Raw genomic sequence first — 9834 nt, forward strand, 5'->3', positions numbered from 1 at the left:
TGGCTGTACCTCCAGGCAGTGGTTTTTAAGAGCTCAGTGTGAGACATGAACCCGCCTGAGCATTTTGGGTTCAGGTTTTTCATGTTGGTCCATAGTTCTGGGGAGGTTCCACCTGCAGGTGCAGAAAGAGTCTCCTGAGCCTGCTGAGCTGTGGAATTCAGTTTTGTTCTGAGTATGGTCTTCAAACTTACCGTTGAAACTATCTCCCTAGAACACCTCAGAGTGTGAAAAATATGCCTGCTGTCCTCTGCCTCCTTACCTGGAGGATTCTGGATATGTCATTGAGGAAGATGACAATGGAGGAAGGCCCCTGAGAGATGTCTGCTTCCATTTATTAAAGCTCTACAGTGACAGGTAAGAGTTCAGTAAGTATTATAAAAGTCATGATCAGTCAGTGACTGCCTGAGTTCACCAAGCAGGGGGATGAAATCAGCCTGAGCCTCTTGGAGCAGTCCAAAATCAGCCCCACATGTACCCCGACAGAAGGTGGTGCCACCTGGGGATGGTAGAGTTGGGAACCTTAAGTTTTGGGGCACATTTGTGGGGTTTTGGCTGCTTTCTGTGTCTGAAGAGTACAGGAAGGCTTCTCTGTAGCTGTCTTTATTGAAGGCAGTGAGAAATCTGCAGGGGAGCACACACAAAGGAAAAGGGGTGACAGTCTGGGTGCAGACTCATTAGATTTTAGCAGTAAACACTGTTAATTTTCTTCTTAAAAAAGAAAACCAAACCCCCATAACTGATGTAAATCACACCTGTGGAGGTGGGTGAAGGGAGGGGACTGGATGTGATTCTGTGGGCACAGCCAGCTCTCCAGTTAGCAGTTCTCCTCTGCAGGTCCTACGAGCTTGACCAGCTGCTGGACCCCAGGAGTGTCACCTCTGACCCGCTGGATTTCCGCCTCAGCTGGCACCTGTGGGAGGTGCTCAGGGCCCTCAACTACTGCCACCTGTCCCAGCAGAGCTGGGGGGTGCTCAACACCAGCTATGCTGCCCAGCTGGAGAGCGAGGGGCTCTGGGAGTGGGCCGTGTTCGTGATGCTGCACGAGCCTGACGCACAGTGAGTGACCCTGCGTGGCTGTGCTGGGCTGGACACACAGTGACAGTGACCCTGGGTGACTGTGCTGGGCTTGGTCACATCCTGAGTGACCCTGGGTGACTGTGCTGGGGCTGGACACACAGTGACAGTGATCCTGGGTGACTGTGCTGGGCTGGACAGGCTGTGGGTGATCCTGGGTGACTGTCCTGGGCTGGACAGGCTGTGAGTGACCCTGCGTGGCTGTGCTGGGCCTGGACACATCCTGAGTGACCCTGGGTGGCTGTGCTGGGCTGGACACACAGTGAGTGACCCTGTGTGACTGTCCTGGGATGGACAGGCTGTCAGTGACCCTGTGTGACTGTCCTGGGCATGGACATGCTGGGAGTGACCCTGTGTGACTGTCCTGAGCCTGGACAGGCTGTCAGTGACCCTGTGTGACTGTCCTGGGCATGGACATGCTGGGAGTGACCCTGTGTGACTGTCCTGAGCCTGGACAGGCTGTCAGTGACCCTGTGTGACTGTCCTGGGCATGGACATGCTGGGAGTGACCCTGTGTAACTGTCCAGGGCTGTGAGTGTGACCCTGGGTAACTGTCCTCGGCTGGACACACAATGACAGACCCTGGGTGACTGTTCCAGGCCTTGCAATAACTTGGGGTCAGTCCTAAAGACCTGTGGTTGCAGTGGTTTCTCCCACATGGAGCTGTGCACTCCAAGGGCTTTGTGCCACCTGGGAAAATCCCAGAATCCCGGACTGGTATGAGGTGGGAGGGTGCTGAAGGCCATGTTGGCCTGCAGTGTCTGCTCCTGTGCGGGTGGCAGGAGCAGTGACATTGCCCTGTATGCCCGCAGTGTGGGGGCACGAGCAGTGACAGCTGCCCTGTGCCCACAGTGTCCTGCTCCTGCGTGGATGGCAGGAGCACTGACCCTGCCCTGTGCCTGCAGTGTGGGTGGGTGGCAGGAGCAGTGACCCTGCCCTGTGCCCGCAGCGTGGGAGGGTGGGTGGCAGGAGCAGAGCACTGACCCTGCCCTATGCCCGCAGTGTGGGTGGGTGGCAGGAGCACTGGCACTGCCCTGTGCCCGCAGCGTGGGTGGGTGGCAGGAGCAGTGACCCTGCCCTGTGCCCGCAGCGTGGGTGGGTGGGTGGCAGAGCACTGACCCTGCCCTGTGCCCGCAGTGTGGGTGGGTGGCAGGAGCAGAGCACTGACCCTGCCCTGTGCCCGCAGCGTGGGTGGGTGGCAGGAGCAGAGCAGTGACCCTGCCCTGTGCCCGCAGTGTGGGTGGGTGGCAGGAGCAGTGACCCTGCCCTGTGCCCGCAGTGTGGGTGGGTGGCAGGAGCACTGGCACTGCCCTGTGCCCGCAGTGTGGGTGGGTGGCAGGAGCACTGGCACTGCCCTGTGCCCGCAGTGTGGGTGGGTGGGTGGCAGGAGCAGAGCAGTGACCCTGCCCTGTGCCCACAGCGTGGGTGGGTGGGTGGCAGGAGCAGAGCACTGACCCTGCCCTGTGCCTGCAGCGTGGGTGGGTGGCAGGAGCAGTGACCCTGCCCTGTGCCCGCAGCGTGGGTGGGTGGCAGGAGCACTGACCCTGCCCTGTGCCCACAGCGTGGGTGGGTGGCAGGAGCACTGACCCTGCCCTGTGCCCACAGCGTGGGTGGGTGGCAGGAGCAGAGCAGTGACCCTGCCCTGTGCCCGCAGCGTGGGTGGGTGGCAGGAGCAGAGCACTGACCCTGCCCTGTGCCCGCAGCGTGGGTGGGTGGCTGGCAGGGGCACTGACCCTGCCCTGTGCCCACAGCGTGGGTGGGTGGCAGGAGCACTGACCCTGCCCTGTGCCCGCAGCGTGGGTGGGTGGCTGGCAGGGGCACTGACCCTGCCCTGTGCCCGCAGCATGGGTGGGTGGCAGGGGCACTGACCCTGCCCTGTGCCCGCAGTGCCCGTGAGAAGGCCGTGCGCGAGCTGCTGGGCCGGCACTGCGCGCTGGCCGAGGGCCCCGAGGGCTGGGCCAAGGAGACCTTCCTGACGCAGCGCCTGTGCGTGCCCCCGCGCTGGATCCACGAGGCCAAGGCTGTCCGCGCCAGGATGGAGGGAGACAAGCACAAGGAGGCCCTGTTCCTCTTCAAGGCTGGCCACTGGAACCAGTGCCACAAGCTGGTTGTCAGGCACTTGGCCTCAGGTGGGTCTTGCCGCTCCTCCGATGTCCTGAACTTTGAGCAGCACACAAAGGCATGGTGGGAGTGGGATCCCCTCTGCTCTGCAGCCAGGCTGGGAGAGCTGGGGGTGCTCAGCTGGACAGGAGAAGCTCCAGGGAGAGCTCAGAGCCCCTGGCAGGGCCCGGAGGGGCTCCAGCAGAGCTGCAGAGGGACTGGGGACAAGTGGGACGGGGTGGGACTGGATGATATTTAAGGTCCCTCCCAACCCAAACCAGTGAGTGACACCATGCTTCCAAGCCACGGGGTGGCCAGTGAAGGCACCAGGCTGGGTTTGGAGCAGCAGAGTCAGCACAGAGGGCCTGGCAGTTCCGAACCAGCTCTCCCTGCATACCTGGCATGGTGCTTTTCCTGGGCAAACAGGGAAGCAGGGTAGTGCTTTCCCTGCTGCACAGCCCCACCTTCCTGGGGCACAGGGGCCTCTGGGGACAAGGGCAGCAGTGGCCTTCCGTTCCCTGCTCTGTGGGAGACGGGATGGGCTCTGTTCCTAACCGCAGCTCTCTGCAGATGCAATTATCAACGAGAACTACAAGTACCTGAAGGGGTTCCTGGAGGACCTGGCGCCGCCGGAGCGCAGCGCACTCATCCAGGACTGGGAGCTGGCGGGGCTGGTCTACCTCGACTACATCCGTGTCAACGAGATGCTGGACAGGATTCAGCAGGTGGGCATTCACAGCTCCCACGGGGGCTGCACTGGAGCTCGCACTGGCTGCTGAGGGCGAGTGTGATGGTGTTCTCATGGGTCTTAGGAGGAGGGAAGGATCTGACTCCATGGTTCAGAAGGCTGATTTATTATTTTATGATATGTATTAAAACTATACTAAAAGAATAGAAGAAAGGATTTCATCAGAAGGCTAGCTAAGAATAGAAAAGATGGAATGATAACAAAAGCTTGTGTCTTGGACCGAGAGTCCGACCCAGCTGACTGTGATTGGCCATTAAATAGAAACAACCACATGAGACCGATCACAGACGCACCTGTTGCATTCCACAGCAGCAGATAATCATTGTTTGCATTTTGTTCCTGAGGCCTCCCAGCTTCTCAGGAGGAAAAATCTTAAGGAAAAGATTTTTCAGAAAATATCATGGCTACAGGGGAGGTTGGTGCTTCTCTTTGGCAGGCACTTCAAATAGAACGTGGGGCATCTCTAAAACCAGGCTTTGCTATCTGCTGTGACAGCAAGGGGTGGGCTGTGCCCTGTGGGTGTGTGACAGTGACAAGTGGAAGGGACGGGACAAACCCAGCAGTCTCCATGTCCATTCCCCCAAATTCCTGTCCAGGCTTCCCCTTTGCCTGCGCTGGTGTGAACTGAGGCAGGTTTTGGTGTGTGTGTGTGTTTGGCCTTGGAGCTGACCCGTGTTTGCTTCCAGCTGGATGTGTCCACCTACGAGCTGGAGCGGTTACACACCAAAGTGACGTCCCTGTGCAACAGGATAGAGCAGCTGCAGTGCCACACGGCCAAGGACCGCCTGGCTCAGTCAGGTATGCTGACACCCTGTCCTGCAGCTCCCTGGGACACCTGGGCAGCAGCTCTATCCCCAGCTCACAGAACCATTTAGGTTGGAAAAGACCTTTCAGATTGAGCCCAGCCATTCCCCAGCACTGCCAAGGCCACCACTGACCTGTGTCCCCAAGTGTCACATCCACACAGCTGTGAAATCCCTCCAGGGATGGGGGCTCCACCACCTCCCTGGGCAGCTGTGCCAGGGCTGCACAGCCCTATCTGGGAAGGAATTGTCCCAATATCCAACCTCAGCCTGCGTGGCCCAGCCTGAGGCTGTTCCCTCTGCTCCTGTCCCTGTTCCCTGGGAGCAGAGCCTGATTCCCCCCTCCTGCCAAGGAGTTGAGCGTGAGAAGGTCCCTACTTGGGCTCCTTTTCTACAGGCTGAGCCTCCTCAGCCCTTTTGGGGAAGAATCTTTCCCCAGTATCCAACCTAAACATCCCCTGGCACAGGCTGTTTGCTCTCCCCCTGTGGCTGCACTGCCTGTGCTGAGGGAGGGAACAGGGAGAGGACAGCACATCCAGTGCCTTCCCTCCTGAGCTGCCCCCGCCCCATAAGTCCTGTCTGGGTTTGCTCTGCAGCGCTTCTGGGGCGGAGCACATGCAGGGTGTGCCGGTGTTCACAGGGATCCCAGGCTGAGGGGAGAGATGAGAATCTTGACTCCGTGTTTCAGAAGGCTGACTTACTATTTTATGATACATATTATATTAAAAGAAAATTATACACTAACACTATACTAAAAGAATAGAATAAAAGATTTCATCAGAAGGCTAGCAAAGGAAAGGAAGGAATGATAATCTTGTGAGTGACCAGAGACTCCAAGACAGCTGACTGTGATTGGCCATTAATTAGAAACAACCACATGAGACCAATCCCAGATGCACCTGTTGCATTCCACAGCAGCAGATAACCATTGTTCACACTTCATTTCTGAGGCCTCTCAGCTTCTCAGGAGCAAAACCCTAGCAAAGGTATTTCTCGTAAGATTCACGCGTGACAGCAGCGCTGTGTCCCGCTCTTGCAGACATGGCGAAGCGCGTGGCCAACGTGCTGCGGGCGGTGCTGAGCCTGCAGCAGGGCCCCGAGGCGGGCCCCGAGCCGGCGGAGCCGCGCGTGCCGCTGCGCCTGCTGGCCCCGCACATCGGCCGCCTGCCCATGCCCGAGGACTACGCGCTGGAGGAGCTGCGCGGCCTCACGCAGGCCTACCTGCGCGAGCTGGCCCTGGCCGCGCACTGAGCGCCCCGCGGGCCCCGCCCGGCAGGATCCACCCCGGCCGTGCCCGCTGGGGAGCGGCTCCGTGCCCGCCCCGGGCCCTGCCCCGGTGCCCGGCACCGCCCCGGGGCGCACGCCGAAGGTCTTCATGCATGAGGAGTATCGAAAGGTTTTTATCGAAAAAAATATAAATAAATGCTCTAGATTATTTTCCTGTCTTTTTGAAAACCACAAATAAAATGTTTATAGTACTCCCATGGGTGCCTGTGGTTTTTAAGGATTTGGGTTTGAGTTTGGAGGCTTGTGTCCTTTGCTGTGCCACCCCGGGATGGGTGGGTGGAGGGTAAGGACAGCCCAGGAATGTCTGATACAATCCCACCTTGCCTTCGGTGGTCATCAGGATAGGCTCCTTCAGAATCTTGGGAGGAAACATCACTCATCTCTGGGACAGGGTGTGGGAACCCAGATAAACCAGATTGTGGCCTTTTGGTGCTGAAGGGGTTCCTCTAAAAGCTGGAGAGGGACTGGGGACAAGGCCTGCAGGGACAGCACCCAGGGAATGGCTGCCAGTGCCAGAGGGCAGGGCTGAGTGGGATCTTGGCCATGAGGAATTGTTCCCTGGCAGGGTGGGCAGGCCCTGGCACAGGGTGCCCAGAGCAGCTGGGGCTGCCCCTGCATCCCTGGCAGTGCCCGAGGCCAGGCTGGGCACTGGGGCTTGGAGCAGCCTGGCGCAGTGGGAGCTGTCCCTGTCCCTGGCTGGTGACACTGGCTGTGTGCAGGGGCCGGGTCACTGCGGCTTCGCCTCCTTCCATTACTGTAATTGGGCCTGAGCGGCCCGGCCCGGGCGGCACGGGCTGGGATGAATAATTCACCGCTGGAAACAAAACCTGCGGCCTCAAAACCGCTCGGCATCTGCCGCCGGGGCTCGGCGTGGGAAAGGTGCCAGGAGGCGCCGGGGGAGCGGAGCCGGCGGATTCCCCGGGGCTGCAGCTGGGGATGCTCCGGCACCCCCGAGCCCGGCGCCGCTGCCCCTCGCTGCTGCATCTCCCGGCTCCTCAACCTCCCGGCATTTCCTCCCACCTAACGGGAACGTTCTGCCCCTTCCCTTCCCTCGCTCTTTCCCAGCCCCGGAGAGCGGCATGTCCCTTGCTGTGCAGGGCGGTCACTCCGCTCCGGGGCTGCACCAGCCGCCCTCGGCTCCGCGGTGTCCCGGGGTCGCGGGTGCGGTGTCCTCGCCTGGGGACGCAGCACCGACAGGCACCTCGTGGATGCCACCAGCGCCCCCAAACCCATCCCCGAGGGGACTCGGCTGCGCCCGGAGCCCGTGCGTGTCCCCCCGCCCTGTCCCTGTCCCTGTCCCCGCCCTGACGTCAGCCGCCCCCCCGTGTCCCGCACCCGCGGCGGGATGGAGCCCGCAGCTCGCCTGTGCCTCGCCCTGTGCCTCGCCGGCCTCCTGCCGGCCCCGGGTGAGCGGGGGGCTCCAGGGGCGCGGACCCCCTCCCCCGGTCCTCCCCCGGTGCCTGGGGCAGCATCGTCCCGCGCACGGGGAATCCCGGGGCTGGGCGCTCGGGGGATCCCGGGGGTCCCGTCGGGCTCCCCGTCCCCCCCAGCTGCCGGAGGGTCCCGCGGCCGGGTCCCGGGGATCCCTCGGGAGGGCTCCGGCTGCAGCCCGGCCGCTCCGAGCCCCGCTCCGGCTGTCCCCAGGCTGCCGGGCGGCCCCGGGAAGGTTCGCCTACAAACTGCTCCACGACCTCTTCGCCAACTACTCCAGCGCCCTGCGCCCCGTGGAGGACACGGACCGGGCTCTCAACGTCACCCTCAAGGTCACCTTGGCCCAGATCATCGACATGGTGAGCGCCGGGCACGGCCCCGGCCCTGCGCCCCGCACCGGGTCCCGCTCGGCCCCGCGCCGACGCTCAGCCCTGAACCGAGCCCGGATCCGCCCCCAGAGCAGCCCGGGCGGCCTCGAGCCAGCCCAGAGCACTTTGCAGACAGCCCGGTTACCCCCAAAACCAGCACGGGCCCCCCGAACCCAGCCCAGCTCCGCGGGGCACCCGGAGAGGCCGCCGGGCTGGGCGCGGGCCATTCCCCCACGCCCACCCTCTCCCCTCGGCAGGACGAGAGGAACCAGGTGCTCACCTCCTACCTGTGGGTCCGCCAGACCTGGCTGGACGCGCACCTCACCTGGGACAAGGACGAGTACGGCGGCATCGACAGCATCCGCATCCCCAGCAGCTACGTGTGGCGGCCGGACATCATCCTCTACAACAAGTGCGTTGTGCTCGGTACCCCGGCTGCTCCCGGGGCTGGGGGGCCCGCCTGGGGCTGGGGGCTGCGGGGGTGCTGCCAGCCTCGGGGGGGAACAGGAGGGTCCCGGAGGGGGACATGCAGGGAGATGGGGCCGGGGGTGCTGGCAGCAGCCAGCTGTGCCCGGGGCTGACCCCAGCAGCGAGGGGACGGCCCGGGGCTGCCAGGGGCACGGGGAGGGGATCCACGGGGACCCCTCCCTGCCCAGCGCCGACGAGCGCTTCGGCGGCTCCATGGAGACCAACGTGGTGCTGCGCTCCGACGGGCACATCACCTGGGACTCGCCCGCCATCACCAAGAGCTCCTGCAAGGTGGACGTGTCCTACTTCCCCTTCGACGGGCAGCAGTGCCGCCTCACCTTCGGCTCCTGGACCTACAACGGGAACCAGATCGACCTCCGCAACCAGCTGGACAGCGGCGACCTGACGGACTTCGTGGAGAACGTGGAGTGGGAGGTGCTGGGCATGCCGGCCACCAGGAATGTCATCACCTACGGCTGCTGCTCCGAGCCCTACCCCGACGTCACCTACACCCTGCTCCTGCGCCGCCGCGCCTCCTTCTACATCTTCAACCTGCTCCTGCCCTGCATCATGGTCTCCTTCCTGGCGCCGCTGGGCTTCTACCTGCCCGCCGACTCGGGGGAGAAGGTGTCGCTGGGGGTGACGGTGCTGCTGGCCCTCACCGTGTTCCAGCTGCTGGTGGCCGAGAGCATGCCGCCCTCGGAGAGCGTCCCGCTCATCGGTGAGCCCGGGGCCGGGCTCGGGGCCGGGCACGGGGGGCAGCGGGGCCCCCTGCGGGCTGTGGGACCCCCGTGCCCCCTGCCAGCGCCGCTGCCCCCGCAGGGAAGTACTACATCGCCACCATGACCATGATCACGGCCTCCACGGCGCTCACCATCTTCATCATGAACGTGCACCACTGCGGCCCGGGGGCCCGGCCCGTGCCGCCCTGGGCGCGCCGCCTCATCCTGCACCACCTGGCCCGCCTCTGCTGCGTCTACGAGGTGGGCGAGAGCTGCAAGAGCCCCCGGCGGGCAGCGGGCGGGCGGGCAGCGCCGGGGGATGCCAGGGCGGCGGGGGAGAGCCCCGGGGAGCGGCGGGCGGGCGCGGAGGTGCGGGGCTGCCCCTGGGACCACTGCCTGTGCCACCACGGTGCCCTGCTGAGCAACGTGGGGTACATCGCCGGCTGCTTCCGCCGCCACCGCGCCAACCAGCGCCGCACCGGCGAGTGGAAGAAGGTGGCCAAGGTGATGGACCGCTTCTTCATGTGGGTCTTCTTCCTCATGGTCTTCCTCATGAGCGTGCTGGTCCTGGGCAACGCTGCCTGACGGCTGTGCGGGCCCAGCACGGCGGCCCCCGGGGACGGCGGGGGCTGCGGGTGTCTCATGAGGGTGACACAAATGTCCCTGGTGCCCCCGTGGCTGCAGGGAGGAGCTGCTCCATCCCTGGGGAACGGGTGCCCGAGAGTGGGAGCCCCTGCTGCCAGGGCTGGGGGGTGCCAGCCCCTGTCCCACTGCACCAGAGTGGGCACCCACACCCTCCGTGGCATCCTGCACCTGGGAAATGCACCAAACTG

The 9834-nt window shown here is 63.3% G+C and overlaps 2 protein-coding genes across 4 annotated transcripts in view; both read left to right on the top strand.

The window, feature by feature from the left end:
* NUP98 (nucleoporin 98 and 96 precursor) overlaps positions 1–6174 on the top strand; it is a 38108-nt gene extending 31934 nt beyond the window's left edge. For all 3 annotated transcript variants that reach the window (XM_058045041.1, XM_058045043.1, XM_058045042.1), the window contains 6 exons: positions 212–354; positions 835–1056; positions 2962–3203; positions 3745–3899; positions 4609–4720; positions 5765–6174. In XM_058045041.1, the coding sequence (XP_057901024.1) occupies positions 212–354; positions 835–1056; positions 2962–3203; positions 3745–3899; positions 4609–4720; positions 5765–5976 (1086 nt within the window). In that variant the 3' untranslated portion in view covers positions 5977–6174. The remainder of the gene's footprint in view (positions 1–211; positions 355–834; positions 1057–2961; positions 3204–3744; positions 3900–4608; positions 4721–5764) is intronic.
* Positions 6175–7347: 1173 nt separating this feature from the next.
* CHRNA10 (cholinergic receptor nicotinic alpha 10 subunit) lies at positions 7348–9586 on the top strand. Its single transcript, XM_058018609.1, has 5 exons — positions 7348–7418; positions 7657–7802; positions 8069–8223; positions 8468–9000; positions 9102–9586. The coding sequence occupies exons 1-5, from the start codon at positions 7358–7360 to the stop codon at positions 9584–9586; spliced, it is 1380 nt and encodes a 459-aa protein (XP_057874592.1). The 5' UTR covers positions 7348–7357.
* The last annotated feature ends 248 nt before the right edge of the window (positions 9587–9834 follow it).

Source organism: Melospiza georgiana, chromosome 2 (genome assembly GCF_028018845.1).
Source record: "Melospiza georgiana isolate bMelGeo1 chromosome 2, bMelGeo1.pri, whole genome shotgun sequence".
Classification (NCBI taxonomy): Eukaryota; Metazoa; Chordata; class Aves; order Passeriformes; family Passerellidae; genus Melospiza; species Melospiza georgiana.

What these genes read in the sequence shown, in the direction of transcription:
- CHRNA10 (XM_058018609.1), top strand. Translation starts at nt 7,358, where the DNA reads ATGGAGCCCGCAGCTCGCCTGTGCCTCGCCCTGTGCCTCGCCGGCCTC. An exon ending in TGGCCCAGATCATCGACATG is followed by an intron (nt 7,803 to 8,068) that starts GTGAGCGCCGGG and finishes TCCCCTCGGCAG; the next exon opens with GACGAGAGGAACCAGGTGCT. An exon ending in GACATCATCCTCTACAACAA is followed by an intron (nt 8,224 to 8,467) that starts GTGCGTTGTGCT and finishes CTCCCTGCCCAG; the next exon opens with CGCCGACGAGCGCTTCGGCG.